The sequence below is a fragment of the Lissotriton helveticus genome, chromosome 7, assembly GCF_964261635.1.
Source record: "Lissotriton helveticus chromosome 7, aLisHel1.1, whole genome shotgun sequence".
NCBI lineage: Eukaryota > Metazoa > Chordata > Amphibia > Caudata > Salamandridae > Lissotriton > Lissotriton helveticus.
In genome coordinates, this window is record NC_136068.1 from 87,358,847 (window position 1) to 87,377,493 (window position 18,647).

The window sequence follows — 18,647 nt, forward strand, 5'->3', positions numbered from 1 at the left end:
AAGAAACACTGAGAGGAAGGAAATAAATAAAAACTAAGAGCTGCTTTGTTCCATGGAGTCTTCTCTGTGGGAGTGGAGGAATCTGCGGAGATCAGCCGGGTCTTCGAAACTGTAAGACCGCTCCTTGTATGTAACCTTGAAAAAGCAAGGATGAATCCAACCGTATCTAGCGTTCATGGTTCGAAGCGTAGGCCGCAGATCCAGGAATTCTTTACGACGCGCCGCAGTCTGTTCGGAGACATCCTGAGAGAAAAAAAGTTTATGACCGGACCATAACAGTTGCTTGTGTTGTTTGGCTGAATGGAGAATAGTCATAAGGTCAGAGTAGAGGAGAAAGTAGGCGATGATACCACGAGGTTTCGATGAAGTGGAAGAAGTTTTGGGACCAAGACGGTGCGCTCGTTGTATATTGACATCCACATGTTTAGGAATGCCAACTATCGGTAAAACTTGTGTCTTTAGAAATAAGATGATGTCGGACCCTTCAGAATTCTCCCGAACACCATAAATACGTAGGTTGTTGCGTCTATTATGATTTTTCAAATCTTCAGACGTCTTCTTGAGGACTTGAACCTCCTTGGTGAGGGTATCCAGTTTGGCAACAACATCTTGTGCATCACTGATTGTTTGCTCAACATCAGTAACTCGTTTATCAAGGTTGGACCATTTGTCATCCAATCTTTGCAAAGTAGCTGTAGTGTCCGCAATAAAAGGGCGGATTAATCTGAGTTCTTCCATTAGATCCTCAAGGGTAACAGGAAGTGGAGATTTGGAGGGAGACGGTGGGTCCTTCTTGAGGCGTTTGCCCACAGATACAGAGTCTTTGCGTGAGGCGGAAGCAGCATTAGAGGCCTTAGTAGTATGCCCGTGCTCCATGATGTAAAAGCCTGAGAGAGGATCCGCGTGAGGCAAAAAATTAGCAACGGATCGTGGTGAAAGGCTGCAAACTCCCTGAAAAAGCACTGAAACTGTGAAAAATGGAGATCTCAGTCACGATAAGGTCGAACTGGAAGTCAGCAGAGCGCAGAAATGAAGAAATGATGAGTGCAGAGGAGGCAGAATACCAACAGAGCACAGCCAATTCGAATGTTGAGGAGAAGAAAAAAACTGAGGCAGAGGTCCAGCAACAAAATGAGAAGGAAAAACAAGTCAAAACGCCATGTTAAATGTCAAAAGACAGTGGAAGCGATGCAATGTTGAAGAAGCTCAGCCAATAGACAAGAAACATCATGAAGGCACAAAAATAGAATCATTGGAGAAAAAATAAAGAAAAAAAAGATGAACAGGAAAAAACAAAATGGCGTCCGTTTCCGAGGAGAATGCCTTTATGCAAATTCGTGCCTCAAAAAATCAAAGAAGGCGTACAGAAACATACCTGTGTAGAGGGGTAGTTCCGACGCACAAAACGGCCGTTTTCGCCAGGAAACGCTGTCCAGAAGCGGTTCCTTCGTAAAGAATGCGCCGCCGTGATCGCGGAGCTCAGGGGGGAGCGGCCATCTTGTTTGCCGCGTCGTGCGCCCTCCCGTGTTTTCTAATTTTAACATATTTAAATATACTGAAAAAAGGCTACAGAGTAGCAAGTTACCATGCTCCTTAAAATAAAATGCTGTTCCCTGTAGAATGCCACAAATATATAGAAAAATGTAAAATAAAAATAACAATCATAACCAAGCCAAAATAATTTGAGGTACCACTGTAGTACCACGCAACTCCTATTTACACCCAAAAATATAAGGAAACGTATAAATATTTTGCAAAACCTATTACATGTTTAGTAAAGTGTTGATAGGTTGGGGCAAAAATACCAAATCAATTACTTACCTTTATCCAAAGAAGTAACGCAGAACACAGGCAAAGTGTACCTAAAACCAGCATGCCTGCCTTCTTTAACTTTTGTCAGGTCAGTCATTTGCCAATCAGCTACTGATTTGGCATCACTATGTACCATGGTATAACAGCGAAATACACACATATATTTCGCAAACAAACTGCGCAAACAGATCTCATAAAATATAAATAAATTAAAACGTATAAAATAGTCAAACTAGTTAACAGCACTACCGAAATAAACATCTGTGCACCATGTTTAATTCAGCCACGTTTTAATCAAATTCGAAGGACAAATTTCGCAATACGCACAGTAAAATAAATATGCAAAGTTCATTGAATCAAACCACCTTTCAGGACCCCCACAACATTTACATATTATAGTATACATTTTGGAGAGAAAACATTTACATTTTTGGACATACTTTAACACTACATTCCATTTAATTTACACACTCCACTTTACACTACTCCTCTGTCTGTCTAGTTTATCCTACTAGACTGTATGGAGCCTACAGTATGCTACTCCACTATACTCGACCAAGTTGAACCGTATACCATTGCAATGTACATCACTATACACTGCATGTCCCTTCATTGTACTGACATGCCAATACGCCACTGCACTGTACCACTATTGACTGTATGATATTTCGCTTTACTGGAGTCCATTCTGCACAACTCCTCTAAACCACACTTCACTGTATATGACTACAGTCTACACTTGTACATCCAACCCTATTGAGTTGTATGCGACTGTACGGTACGCTACTCACTATATAGCACTCCACTATGTCTAAAGAGTTAACCTCACTAAACTCAACATTATTGCACTAGACACTACTAAATTCTATGGTACTCCACTCTTTCGCACTTTAATTTATGCTACTCCACTATACGTTATTGCACTGTCCCGTATTACAAGTTACCCCACTGTAGTCTACAGTATGTGGCTTGGCACCAATACACTGTATGGCACTCCAATATACTCTACTCCTTTTTACGCAACTTAACTGCTTTTCAACAAAACACTGTAGCCTACTCCACTTTGCTTACGCCCACTGTACACTACTGAACTGCACAGCATCCCACCCACTGCACTCCAGTATGCCCCACTCCAGTGTATGCTATTTCACTTTAAACCACTTCACTGTACCACACTCCTCTGTATGCTATTTAAGTACACGTTAATCCAATATAGGCCCCTAAGCTGTACAACACTCCAGTTTATAGCAGTACACTCTACACACCATTACAGTGTATGACAATACACTCTACTATATTTACAGATCGTCAATCCACTATACCACACACCACTATATGATATCCCACTGTATACCAATGCACTGTACACCAATACACTGTATTTCACTCCAATGAAGGGTACTCTGTTGTACCCGAGTTCACTGTATGCCACTCCACTGTTGCGACTCCACTGTTGCGACTCCACTTTACACTGCTCCACCTTATGCCATTCCACTATGCAGTGCTCCACTATACCTCATTCTACTTTACTCCATTGCACTATACCACAATATACTGTACTAGAGTACACTTTACAACACTATACATCACTATACTGTACCGCACTCCACTTAATAACACTCCACTCCACTAAACTAAATTGGACAAACATTACAAAATTGTTGTTAACATTACAAAAACCATTGAAAAAATAAATAAAGGGTATATGTACGTCATAGTTAGGAAAACATTTTTTTGTGATATACAAACACAAGATTGAGATTCACAAACATTAGAATTTCTGCAGTTTTTGCCAGACATACCTTAAACTACCAACCATAACAAATTCATAACTTACACTTATCTGTTGATATTATGGTTTATGCACCACTTTCATATTACTGTAAGTCATACTTATAACTCACATTTATACTTAGGCACCTTATTTCAATTAATATCACTTGTGCACTTCACTACACAGTCTTGTCATCTCACTCATCACACTACATTAACTATAACCGACCCCTTCTCCATCCACTACCTATACCCCAGGACATTACCTAAGTTATATCATGTGAAATTATTGCAGTAAATAAAACACTTACGACGTCAGAAATTATATATTTATCCACAATACAGTGCATGGTACAGTGGTGAGTTATAGTTAATGTAATTTGGAGTGAGGTGACAAGAGTGTGTATGGAAGTGCACAGGTTTACGTTTACTGTTCAAAAGACTTAAAGCGGGAGAATCTACAATTATTTTTTCCATGTTATTGAACTCTTGTTTGCACTCCACAGACAAGCAGTTCCCCCTTTTTTATCAGTCTTCTGATATGTAAAGTCTTGTTTGTGAACAATTGAATAGATTTAGCATAATATTCAGCCAAACATAGGAAGGACTTGAGTTGATCTTTGCCTTTGGGTTCGGTGTTTCCTCAATTGCTTTGCTCGGGTTTTTTTATTTTTTTTAGCTTCACCATTTTTGTTAGTGGTATGCCATAGGTAGGGCAGTGATTCTAACTTGAACTTGCTCATCCTCTTGGAGTTCTTCAGCCCATTACTTTCTTACACAGTGAGAAGCATAAATAATGTGTTGTTATATTCTGTCCTGTCATTCTGAAACATCAGAATCTGATGTTTAAAGTAAATTGCATTGCCTGTCCCTTTAAACAGTTTGCGCACTACATGCTGAAACACCACTGAAGGTAATGTCAAATTGAACAGTATCCTTTTGTATCATTATTCCCCCTCTAGAGTAATAATTAAGTGGTTTTGAGCCGTTGTGTAGAACCACCTAATGGTAGGGAGCAATTATGTCCAAAGTGTTGAAGATAGTAGCCCTCTTCAGCATTATAAACATTTCTCCAATATTGGTAAAGGATTGAGATCAACACACATGCATGTAAGGATCTTAAATCGACACAAAGTCTGATCTTGCTGTTCATTTAGTGCACAACCACCACATGTGAGAGTCATTCCAATGAGTCATTTTATATTATATTATATTCTCTATATGATTTTTCAAATTCCTCTTTTAATCCATCCCTCACAGATGCAGGCATATTTGGCACTTTGTGTACTCTTCAAACAACTCCTTGTTTTAGTATTATTTTTTTGACAAAGAAACCCAAAGTCAGTGACAATACCCTGGGAAATAATTTGTGGCAATTCATCATTGCCTTGTCCTCACAAATGTCTGCAATTAAATCACTGTAGTAAAAATCTTGATCAGGATTGTTAGGATTTAAAGATATCATTAACTCTCATTGTTGTGACTATTCCAATAGATATGGTCCTTCTCTTATTGAATATACATTGGCTTCTACGTTTTTTCCAATAAATTCCAAAGGTGAGACACAGTACCCACCATATCAATTAGCTCAAAATAATTGCTCATAAGCGTAATACCGTGAGTGTTAACATAACATCAATTAATTTAATCATCATGACTACCTAGTTCCAGAACTGGCCACACCCACAATGGATATGTCTTGCCCCTCAAATGTAATTATGCAAATTATGTATCCTTCTTTAACTCTCCCACTTCACAAACATCCAGTATGCATTCTTCAGATATTTCTTCCTTGACTTGCAAAACATCTTAACTCTCTACCCATACCCCAACAACCAGATTTCTCAGGACTCTACCTTTGTTCTCACACTTGTTGGCATAGTGACTCCCTAGATTTACAAATTCTACATATTTGACCAAAAGCTGGGAATGTCATATCAGCGGACACATATCCTAGAATGCCACACTTTTATCAGATAGAGCCCCTTTTAGAATAATTCCCGTACCCTTCTTTTTTTATTGTTCTACCTCTCATTAAATTTTTTCTCTCTAATTACAGAATTTTGGTGACTTTGGTTTTGTTAACTAGCAACATGTACATCTGCACCTTCTTTGTCCTTGAGCAATAGCCCCCTCATGCTCAATGCCATTTCATCAAAGTGATGAGATAACAATATAGCCATTTCTAATGGAAAGTCAATTGCAAATAGTAACTTTTCTTGAGAAATGGGGTTGTTTGTTCAGTCTACTAACTGGTCACATATAATTTGAGTGATAAATACGTATCACTGGCATAACTGCTAAAATACTTATCATTTACTGAAGAATCCACAGTTTCATTTGGTATTTGGCCCACCCCAAAACATATGCCAAATGTCCATTTTTTTAAGCAGTTTCATTTCGACCAGGTTCTTTTTCAGTGGTGGCAATTGTTTTCTACTTATTCTGTCCTCTGCTCCCTAAAGAATGATAGTTATTTTAATGTATATCGTCTTAATAAACAACTGTTGTTTTGCTCATCTCGACATTAGACCATGTGGCAGACTGTCATAGGTGCCTGTGTTGACAATGAAGTGCCGGTGCTGAGCACTGGAAACCACCAGCTCAAATTAAGCACTGACAAGTCATATATGGACCCGAATTGCCTGAGAAAACACAAACATACTTGCAAATTGATCTGATTGTGGACATAGAGACATTGCACAATAAAGGGTGAGTCATGATACTCTACCAGTGGATGCATGGTGGGTGGACACGGAGAAGAACATGACTGCTGAGAGAGTGATTTATGGTGTAAAGTTTACATAATATTAATTAATTGTTCTTTTATATGCGTTTAAAAGATGTTGTAGCACGGCGGTACAAAGTTTGGCGTCACAAAGCGCTCCGACATTTTATTGTAAATATCCCTCCTAAGTGTGCAGCATGCTGCACACATAGAAACAGCAAATTGCCTTCAAAGATTATAGATCATGTACTGACAAAGATGCAGATTACAACTGAAGTTGTTAATGAAGATTTGTATCATGTTGATGATTCAAAATAATGAAGATGAACTCCGTCGAATGTTGTGAATATAGAATAAACACCATGAACAATAAAATGTCGAATTTATAACTTCAGTTGTAATTTGCATCTTTCTCAGTACATGATCAATTGCACTTTATTCCCTGAAAGGAAAATAGGGGACTTAAAAGTAGCACTGGGAAATGTTCTCAATTTTTCCTTGCTTGACCAATGCCTTCAAAGATTGTTTGTGTGCAGGAAGGTATCCCTTCTTGCACATAAATAATCGCCCCTGCAGCACAGGCACGATTGCAGCATGGCGCATGGGTGCCTGCACCGGCACTAGGCAACTTTTTTGGTGCCAGCGTTAGGGGAAATGCAGCGGTGTGCACTATTTTCGTAACTATCAGCCTGATTCATTTTTTTTTTTTTTTTTAAATAATTTTTATTGTAAGCATACCTGTACAGGCCTTTACATATAGAAACAGCGTCAGAAAAGCGAGCAGGTATACAGTGCGGCACGTCAACCAATACACAGCCGTTATGCCCACAACCCGGGGGTTGGGCGGCGATGATGTCTCTGCTCTTTCATGCCTGACGTTCTAGATAGAGGAGTGGCTGTCAAACAGATCACGGGCATGCTTACGTTTATAGTCCTACCCAACTGTGCGCAAATTCCCCCAACTCCCACCCCCTGCGCCATTCCTACAACTCCCCCCCCCCATGCCCCCCCCCCCCCACCACCTCCCAACTAAGGCTTCTCTAACGGACATGTCTTGGGTACTGGTAAGAGCCCCCCTGCATAACTGCTGCTACTGGGCGCTCAACTGGCCTCTGCCACCCTGTCTACGTCGGGGGCCTCCTCCTCTTCGTTAGCCTCATTATCCCTGAGTGCTTGAACCATCACTTCCCATGAGGTCGCAGTGTCTGCTGCAGTTTGGGTAGGGGTCCTGCGCGCCAGCTGGTACCTATGTGTGCTGTCAGCCGCAGCCCATTTTAGAAATTCCTGCCGCCACCTCCTTGGAGTTGGCCCCACCCTCGCCTTCCAGTTCCTAGTGATCTCCCTCTTAGCCACCATCAACCCCATATCGATGAATTTGCTCGTGAGTTTGGTCTTGGGGGTATGGGGGAACCAATGCAAGAGACATTCCGCCGGTCCATAGTCTATGGTCCTATCTGTCACCTCATTCAATACTTCCCCTATTTCCTGCCAGTAATCCCGAAGGGCCGGGCACGCCCATAGCATATGCACTAATTCCGCCCCTTCCTCCGGGCACCGGGGACAAGTTGCTGTCACCGCCCCGAAATACCGCCTGATCCTCCCCGGGGTCATGTACGCCCTGTGTAATGTGTAATAGTGGATTAATTGGAAGCGAGCGTTTCTCGTGCTGTTGCGAGCCCTACGGATCAGCTGTGCCCACGTCGCGTCGGGTATGTCCCTACCCAGGTCCGCCTCCCACTTGGCTTTTAGGGCTGGAAGGGGGGGAGCAGCCTCTCTAACCATTCGGTTGTATAGGCACGTTACCGCCTTGATCGTGCCCGCCGCCAACATAGTGTACTGGCATGCTGCCGCCGTCCCAGGTTCCTCAAGGCCTGCCCCCCAGTGGGCCTGTATTGCTCTGGTCACCGCCGCATGAAGCAAGAATCCCCCTCTCGGGACACCAAAGCGGTCCATGAACTCCTGGAACGGGAGCAGCGCGCCATTTTCGTAGAGGTCCCCGACCACCTGTACTCCCGCCTCTTCCCACCCCTGAAGCTGCGACCAGTCGCCCCCATGTGGCAAAGCCGTGAGCATGCCCAGAGGGATCTCCGGTGCGTATGGGCGCCGAACCCCTGCCCTCCTCTGCACTCTGTTCCAGCATTGTCGGTACGTGCGCTGTTCCAGCGATAAATCCCGACTGTCCAGCCTCTGCTGGAGGGTAATATACGCTAGGATGTGTCTGGGTGTTCCCCGCAAGCTGTCGTCCTCCGGGCCCCGATATACTCTCGCCACCTCTTGCGTGAAGATCTGTAGTTGGGCTGCAAGATAATAAAGTTCAAAGTCTGGCACCGCCAGTCCCCCCTCATCCTTTGGGCGAGAAAGCGTGGCGAGCGCCACTCTGCAGCGCCCCGCTCCCCAAATAAACGTTGTTACCAGAGATTTAAGCAGCCGAAAGAAGGAGCTGGGTAGCCAAATCGGGAGCGTCCGGAAGTAATATAACAGTCTCGGCAGGGCAACCATCTTTAGCAAAGAGATTCGGCCCGCCACCGATAGTGGCAGCGTGGCCCAAAAGGCCATACAGCCCCGCAGTCCTCGCACGCATCTTCCCAGGTTGCCCTCAAACAGGGCCTCCGCCGTGTGGTAAATGTGGACCCCCAGGTACTTGATGCAGGCGGGTTCCCAGGCCGCCTCCGACCGGTGTCGTGGCCGGGCCGCGCCCTCCTGCAGCGGGAAAAGACACGTCTTGGGCCAGTTGACCCTCAGGCCCGACAGTTCTCCAAAGCTTTCTAGCAACGCTTCCGCTCCCTGCAGGTCCTCATCGCCGTCGCGGAGGAATAGCAGTAAATCGTCGGCATACAGCGAAATAAAATGCTGTCCGTCTCTAGCTCGCACTCCTCGGAAATGCCGCCCCGTCCGGGCCTCAGCCGCCAATGGCTCTATGGCCAACGCAAACAAAAGCGGCGATAGGGAACAGCCCTGCCGAGTACCGCGTTCTACCGGGTAGCGGAGGGACACCGTCGCCCCTACTCTCACCCTCGCTAATGCCTCCGCATACAGGACTTTCGTCCAATGAATATAGCCCGGACCCAGCCCAAACCGCTCCATCACAGCATAGAGGTAGTCCCACTCCAGGCTGTCGAAGGCTTTCTCAATGTCGACCGAGAGGACCAGCTCCGTCCCAGCCCCGCCGACCAGCCCGTCCATGAGGCGGACAAGCCTCCTGATGTTTATGGTGGTGTTGCGCGTCGGTATAAAACCGTTCTGGTCTTCATGTACCAGGCTCGTCATGTGAGGTAGGAGCCTCGCCGCTAGTATGGAGCTCAGGATCTTATAATCTGCGGTGAGCATGGAAAGTGGGCGATAGGACGCGGGGTCGCCACCCTCTCTGCCAGGCTTCAGCAGTGGGACCACTAACGCCTCCCGCATTGACTGAGGCAGCCGGCCCGCGTCCTTGGCCTCTTTATACACGGTCAGTAGTCGTGGTGCCAGAACGTCTAGGTACTTACTATAGAACTCTATGGGGAGCCCGTCGATACCCGGCGATTTATTCCGTGCCATGCGCCGCACCGCCGCCTTGATCTCTGCCAGCGCGACGTCCGAGCCCAGACTATCAGCCTGATTCATGTAGCTAAAAGCGCTCGCAAAAGGGCCAGATTCTGAGAATCTGGCCCTTTGCGAGTGCGATTTTCGCATTTGGTATTCATCATCCCAAATGCAAAAATCGCTATTAAAGAATTAGCAAATATGCGAGGATTAGCATTTAAGGAATCTCTATTAGAGATTCCTCAAATGCTATTCATGACACATAAAAAAATTGTGATTTTGCACTTTTGGGCCGCTATTTACCGAGAGGTCAGACCTCTCGGTAAATAGCAAAAACTTGGAAAAATGCTTTTAAAAGCATTTTTCTAAGTTGCATGTTGCACACACACATGTCCTTTGGACATGTGTGTGCGCATCACCTGTTACAATTTGCATTTAAGGGGTGCTACAGGGCGTCCTTTGGACACCCCTGGCACCCTTAAAATCGCTATCTTATTTGCGAGTAGCAAATTGCTACTCGCAATTAAGGGATACTCCCCATTCATTCCTATGGGCCTTTTGGCCCATGGGAATGAATGGGGAGTTATTCATTATTTGCGAGTAGCAACTTGTTACTCGCAAATAAGGAATGTGTAGGAATCGCTATTAATTTAGCAATTCCTACATGAATACCGTTTTGCGAGTCCTCAATAGCGATTCGCTATGAATCGCTATTAGGGGCTCGCAAAACGGCCCGTACATGAATCAGGCTGCTAGTCACATCCCTGCATTTAAAAAATGTTGGAGCTCAGCATTACCAATTTTGCCGTGACACAGTGCTCTGAAATTTTATTGTAGTTATCCCCCAATGTATCTTCTAGACCAAGACAGTAAGAGGAGCGAAGCGCAGGTCTGACATTAATATGTCCTCTATATGTGTTCCCATTGCTCCTGGATCGATTAGCAATGTTTTCTGTGTGATAAAAGAGTTTGAAAAATTCAGCCAATTATTTTAATTTTTCTGATTGTCTGTCTGACTCTAAATAGGGCGGGTGGACCATACCATTGTGACAGAGTACCCTGTGTGCCAAAGTCTGATTCAGGCCATATGTTTTTCAGAGTTGATCAGAAGTTTCAATATATTCACATTTTGTTACTGATATGTAATGATTATACATAGTTGATAGTAATCTGTATGCACTATAGAACACTCTGTGACGTGCAAGTGAATTTCGCACTTCATAAGAAAGATTAAATATTAATGATTTGATATTGATGGCAGAAAGTGACAGTGACTGCGGGCACACTAAAGCTCAAATTCTACAAGTCAGAATTATGAGTCGCTTTGTAGTAAACTACACTGAATGGATCACTAACTCTTGTGTAGGCTTTGATTAGGCAACATAAATTCATGCCTTATTTCCCGACTGTTCTGCTGCAGGTCAATGTCGACAATGCCATCCAAGTACGCTATAAACTGACCGGCATTGGGGTAACTGAAGAACCCACGGGAATGTTTCATATTAATGAAGATGACGGAGCTATTTATGTACATCAGAAGGTGGACTATGAAAAGTTCCCCTTATTCCGAGTGAGTAGACCACATTTTACCTTTTCCTTCTCTTTTCTAAGATCAATTTGATTCTTCTGTGACTCAATTGTCTGCCTAGTCTTTATTCAGTTTACGGTTTGCCCAATTCTAGGATCTAGTGCAGTTCAGATCCCCATTTCTGTTCTGGAATGCTACACTACGAAGACTCAATATCCAGCTTCCCAAGGCCTAAGCTATTGATTTTGCCAGTACTTGTTGTCTTTGATTGTAATTCTGCGCCTTACAACCATGAGAGTAGCCTTAAAATGCTGTAAACTCATCCTCAGAATTCACAGAGGTGCATGTATGAATAAATGAGGGGTACTAGTTGATGTGATGTGTATGAAGCGTGTAGGGCGATGTTAGGTGGCAGCTGACTAGGTGCCTCAGCCATGGCATGATTGGCTTCGCTTAGAGTCTGTGGAGGCAGACCATGTAGTTCTTGGCAATAATCAAGTACAAAAAGTAATGTGTAATTCCTGAAATTATGATAATTATGCGGGTGTAATTTAAATTTCTCCCAGACCTATTCCAGAGTATTTAACATGTAGATTATTAGGGGGATTTTTGATTTGGTATTTTAGATGTAGAAAATATAGCCTTCAAGTCAAGCTCTATTGAAGTTTCTTTTATCCTGTCTGGAGATGGACATTCGGGCAAAAAAGGTTTCAGGTATGATAGAAGATATTCTCTGAAGCTATGGGCCAAGACATGATCTTGCTGCTGCATAATAGATTCATTGGAGTCTGTACAATAATGAATGCCTCTTTCCTTCATTGGGTATAGTATTTGTGAAAGATACAGCTGTGAGGGTTATATTCAGTACAGATGGAAGGCGCTCTGCCTACAGTAACCGTTACAGTGTGGTTAGAAAATAATGTATGTAGCGTGGTGCGTGAAGAGCGAACGGGATAACCCAAACCGTTCAGCGAAAATCAGAGACTTTCAATAATGAGAAAACAGCAAAGCTCTCGCAACCACAAGGCAGTAAATTAACATAATATACAGTAATGACAATAGAGTGAAGAACAACAGCAGATCTTGTATTTTCAAAATTCCCAAAGACGGTTTATTTGGATCCACATTCAGCCGACACGTGTTTCGTCGTGTTCAAGAATGGAGTCAACACGACTCTTCAGGGCTGACAAAAGATAAAACAACATATGTACAAGACATTTAATTTATGGTATGTATAATACATACTTTCGTATCCCAGGTGCGCACAGTGGTGATCGTGAATATGAGAATCAACACACGGGTGTTGCGTGAATGGTTTCTATAATCGTGCCTATGCAAACAAGAACACTGTGCACATCTGCATGCCTATATCGTGATAACAGTGCAGGCCAAGCCTGAGATACAGTATACTGTATACTATTTGTTATGGATTCTCATCACCTGTATGGTCATGCACAAAAAGATCCGCTGATGAAAGAGGGATCAGGGTGCAAAAGCAATAATGGTGCTTGATAGAAAAAGTGTCTCGTGCTCCGTACTAAGTGGTAAGATCTATCATGTGAATGTGTTCTCATGCACAATCGAGTATCTCACGTGAGTTGCTAGACGCCTACCTAGTAAAGATCCAGGCATCTATCGATAAAATAAAGTTGCCGTAATGGAACGGTGAATCTAAATATAATGGTAAGAGAATGTGGTTAGACCAGCCACAACACTTACGAGAGGCAATATTCAAAGAGGCACGTGAGTGTGATCACAGGGTGCCCAGAATTGTTGAAATTCATTCTTACTCGCTTACCCTGTGTGTAAATCGAAAAGGATCACAGTGTAAGTAATCACTATTGACTCAGATCCGGGTTGTGAATACGATTCGGTTAGGACGTGGGCGCTCACTGAAGCGCAATGGTGAAAGCATAAAGAAACTGTAGGGAGATTAAGGAAAATGCAAAAGTCCATAAGTGTATGTTTAAATCAAACTGACAGATTATCCATTCGGTGCAAAGCAATGAGGCACCAGTACGTAATGACAATAAACGGAAAGAAAAGTTGTTTTTCTCCACATACCTAGACACGTGTGAGTGTCAGATTCTACCGGGAGGGGATCCAAAAGGCAGGGACTAGAGTAGTCTAATTGCTTGTTTTAAAACGTAAGCGTACGCTGTGGAAGACAAAAAGCCATAAAAAAGGAAGTCAAAAAACAAACGTCAAAAAACTGCACGAGTAGCTAGCTCTAAGCCTAATACCGGCGAGTACAAGAGTAGCCAGTATCTTACCTTCCATTTGGCATCCCTCCTCTGTGTGTTCCCGGTCGCCGTGTTCCATGGACGGACACGTGACCGGAAAACGGAACCACACTAATACCTGAAGAGCAAAAAACTACTAGAGTGCCCGCATGAAGACCGAGAGGCCATAATGGGTCACCATTTTGGGTGAGGAAAATTATACCAACAATGTCAGGAAACCGAGGTAAAAAACGCTGGTAAACGCGAAAATTATACTCTGTAAATAATGCATCAACCAAAACGAAGTAATGGATATAAAAAACATCCGAAAAATTCTAGAACCAAAATAGACACAAACACCCGATTTGTTTAGGGGTGGAGGCTGATTAATTTCCAAAAACCGGAGGAAGGGGTGTAAAAGGCATCTGAAAATTTCTCAAAGCCAAAATAGGAAACTCCACCCGAAATTGTATTGAGGGTGAAGGGCAATTAATTTTCGTTTAAAATAAATACTAGGCTATGTTTATTTTAAGTTGCGGAATGTATCCACTAAATGATGAACCCATATTGTATATGGGTGACGATTGATTGATTTAAGACATCACGATTAAAGGGCTAAATCTAGTATAGGTTCCGTGAGGTATCCAATAACGCATCTCCAAATATCACGAAGCGGTAGTAAAATATAGACCTATATAATAAATAGGTCACATTCAAGTTTTGACTGAATGGCGACATTGAAAAAAAACCGGGGGAGAAATAAAGTTCAAAGAATATGATTGATGCTGGAATAACAGGGCATGTCAATAATAGCCTGCTAAAACAAGTGGACTAAACCCAGAAAGGTGCACCCATGAGTGTAATTGAGAAAACACGCAGTGAATGGTGACTTCAAAACATGTATCAATACATTACGAGCTGGCACATAATCATATCGAGCTGGTGCAATTTCATTACTTCGTACATAGCATACAGAATATAGTTTCACCTATATCCATGTTTATGAAACAAAAACATAACATCTAGTGTGACTCCTTGATACTTCAATAGATAACAACAAGTACTGGCAAAAGGGAGTATGTTGAGCTTCTAAAATCTGATTAATATTACTGTACAAAAATCAACACTAAGTGCAACGAAAATATTCACACGGTTCATCTTTTCAATCACAAAATTCATAAGGCCAACACATTCAGTATGCTCAGTTGACCATGATTGGTGTGGATACAGACTTAATTACAATTTGATATTCAGTTCCCCAAGAAAAATTGAAGCTCCGGGTCAAAATTTAGCCCGTGTTCCACGCATTGCAAACGCATGATCCACGTGGCCTCCCTACGTCTCAATGTAAGTTCTCTGTTTCCCCCCCTAATGTTTGGGGGGATCAGGTCGATACCAAAGAAACGTACCTTCACTTCATCCTCAAGCGGTTGACAGGTTGCAACGTGCAGAGCAACAGGGTATTTAGGATCTCTCCTCTGAATGGCTCTCATGTGTTCCGCAAGTCTCTCTTTAAGGGGTCTGATGGTGCTACCCACATATAGCTTGCCACACTGGCATTCAATAATATAGATCACATATCTAGTAAGGCAGGTGATATTTTGTCTGATTTTGTAAGTGACACCATCATGTCCTGTGAAAGTCCTCGTTCCATGTTTAGCCCAAACACATAGAGAGCAAAAGCCACATTTGTAGAAGCCTAGGCTCCGTGTAGTGAGCCAGTCTGAGGCTGAAGTATTGTGTGGAACTGTGGGACTCAGTTTGTTCTTCAGAGTACAACCCTTTTTGTATGTGATGGCCGGTCGCACTGGCAGCCATTCTTTAAGGGTTGTATCACCAGTTAGTATTTTCCAATGCTTATTAAAGCTCCTGGAAATCGTCTGGTGCAGTGCATTGAACTCAGTAATGAGTCTGATTTTCTGAGTGGAGGATTCAGTTTCAGTACGTTTCTTTAAACAATCAGGCCTTGAGGCGCGACGAACCCTTTTCTCTGCAGATTTCAGAACCTTAAAGGGGTAGCCTCTATTCAGAAATCTATTTTCCATATTCGCCAAACAATTGTCAAATTCTCTAGATTCACTACAGTTGCGTCTGGCTCTGAGATATTCCCCATAAGGTATGGCTCTTATTTGATGTGTGGGATGAGCACTGCAAGCATGGAGAATGGAGTTACAAGAAGTTGGTTTTCTGTAAAGTCTACTATGAAGTTCATTGTCTTTTACGTAGAATTCTAAATCAAGGAATTCCATCTTTTCTTTGCTGTGTTGCATGGTGAATTGTATGCCCCATGTGTTCTCATTAAGATATCTGAAAAAAGTAGATAGTGATTCTCAGGTTCCAGACCAAAGTAACAGACAGTCGTCGATATATCGACCCCAAAACAGAATTGAGTCGACATACGAAGAACCTTTGGGGCCCCAGATGAGGTCAGACTCCAGTGCCCCCATGAACAGGTTGGCAAATGAGGGGGAAAATTTAGAACCCATTGCCACCCCTTTTGTCTGTCGGAACCATTTACGATCAAAGATAAAAAAGTTGTTATTCAGAATTATTTCCATCATGTGTAGTAGCATCTTCGTGTGAGCCCACAACGAAGCAGGTTGATTGGAGAGCATTTTCTCCATGGCTTGCATTCCCAAAATTGGATTGATGCTGGTGTACAGCGACACCACATCCAATGTAACTATAAAAGTGTCTGTTTGCCAATCAATATCCGACATGGTTCCTAGGATATGTTTGGAATCCTGGATATATGAGGGTAGGTTTTTCACCAAGGGGCCTATGAATAGGTCGACGTACTCCGCTAGTCTTTCCGTCGGGCCCCCTATTCCCGAGACAATTGGTCTGCCGGGTGGAAAAGATAAGTTCTTGTGAACTTTAGGGAGTGTGTACAACCATGGAAAAGTAGGTCTAAAAACCTTTAGATAAAGGTATTCATCGTCGTTCAAAAGGCCTGATTGTTTCCATTCAAGAAGCAGTTTATTAATTAGAATTGTTAGAGGACCCATAGGGTTGTGGGAAATTAGTTCATAACAAGAACTATCACTAAGTTGTGTGACAATCTCGTTGTTGTAATCCACGAGATTCATCACAACCACATTACCTCCCTTATCTGCCTCCCTAATGATGATGTCGGGATTATCACTAAGGATCGAGAGTGCAAGACGTTCGCCTTTAGTCAAATTGTCCTTGTATTTAAATTTTTCATTCAAGTTCTTGATGTTCACGTTATTTATGTCTTCAAGAACATGTCTATGGAAATTATCTATGGCATTCCCCCCAGATAGAGTAGGGGTCCACCTAGATTTGCTTTTTAGCCCACTGGCCATGCCATAATCTGTTTCAATGTCAAGTTCTTCTAAAAGCCTCTCCATGTCATAGGGGCTATCCTCTCTATCAGTTAAGGAAAGAAGCAGATGAGTTGCTTGAACATCTTTAATGGTTAAATTTTCTTTGTCAAAAACAATACGAGAAGGTCCACAAACACTGGATACATTGGATACAGTAGACTTGCATGCAAAATGTTTTTTCAACTTCAGATTTCGTACAAATTTAAAAATATCAATTTTGCTCTGACAAATGTCACCAGTACTGTATGGGTTAAAGTTCAAACCTTTACTGAGTAGAGAAACCATATCAGTAGTAAGGGGAAAGGAAGAAAGGTTGATTACTTGGACAGTGTTGCCTGAATCGATCAGTTCCTCTGTGTACCTGACCTGAGTTTCTTCCGGTATTCGTTTGGGACTACGTTTCCCCCTGTGGGTTTTGGGTCTGTACCGCCTCTGTTTGGAACTACCCTGTTGCCCTTCCTGATTCGTTCCATTTCTAAAAAAAAGGGCATATTACCCATATCAGTACTGTCCACTCTTTCATTCTCTGATCCACTGAGTCCAATAGAATTCAGTGAGGACGTACTTGAAGCGACAGAGCTCGCTGTGGTTGATCTACCCGACTGGGAGCCTTGTTGGGACTTAGGAATGAAGGAGTCATATTTTTGTTCGTACGTGTAGACCCTCCCATTTCTATAATCAGCCTCATCCCTTCTGATTTGACGGGCTTTCCTAGCTTTTATTTCTGCCTGATGTTTCAGGAGAATTTCGTCCATGATAGTGTAGTTCTTTACAGTTGACTCAGGTTTGTTAAGATCTTTAATTTCCTGTTCTAAGGTGGAAATTTCTAATAGAAGCTTGGCAGACTTGCGTTCAGCACTCTCTATTAGTATATCCATTAAAGTCATTGAGTTCTGGTTGAGAGACTCTTCCCACTTGACCATTAGATCAACATCAAGGTTGTCATACGTGGGAAAGGTCTGAGAACGTAGACCTCTAGGAATCTGTTTGATTTTTCTGTAATAGTTAAGGGTGGTTCCATCCCACCAACGAGAATTTTCCTGTTTCTTAAGTTTCTCTAGCTTGAAAAACTTTTCCCTGAGACCCTCCACAGGTGCGGGACCTGTAGCGGCCGATGCCTGATGTGTGGGCATTCCCTTGGCTAAGTTTTCAAAAAGATCTGATGCTGCCTTTTCCCTGTCCATAATAAGGATTAAGAACTTACAACAAGTAAAGTAACGTGGAGGCGCCTACCCTGATAACAAGCTCAAGATACAGCTGTGAGGGTTATATTCAGTACAGATGGAAGGCGCTCTGCCTACAGTAACCGTTACAGTGTGGTTAGAAAATAATGTATGTAGCGTGGTGCGTGAAGAGCGAACGGGATAACCCAAACCGTTCAGCGAAAATCAGAGACTTTCAATAATGAGAAAACAGCAAAGCTCTCGCAACCACAAGGCAGTAAATTAACATAATATACAGTAATGACAATAGAGTGAAGAACAACAGCAGATCTTGTATTTTCAAAATTCCCAAAGACGGTTTATTTGGATCCACATTCAGCCGACACGTGTTTCGTCGTGTTCAAGAATGGAGTCAACACGACTCTTCAGGGCTGACAAAAGATAAAACAACATATGTACAAGACATTTAATTTATGGTATGTATAATACATACTTTCGTATCCCAGGTGCGCACAGTGGTGATCGTGAATATGAGAATCAACACACGGG

General features: G+C 42.8%; 1 protein-coding gene across 1 annotated transcript in view; it reads left to right on the plus strand.

The window, feature by feature from the left end:
- The window catches only part of LOC144766635 (cadherin-like protein 26), a 376,180-nt gene that overhangs the window by 174,130 nt on the left and 183,403 nt on the right, over positions 1-18,647 (plus strand). The window contains exon 4 of the mRNA XM_078650421.1: positions 11,256-11,405. Within this exon, the coding sequence (XP_078506547.1) occupies positions 11,256-11,405 (150 nt within the window). The remainder of the gene's footprint in view (positions 1-11,255; positions 11,406-18,647) is intronic.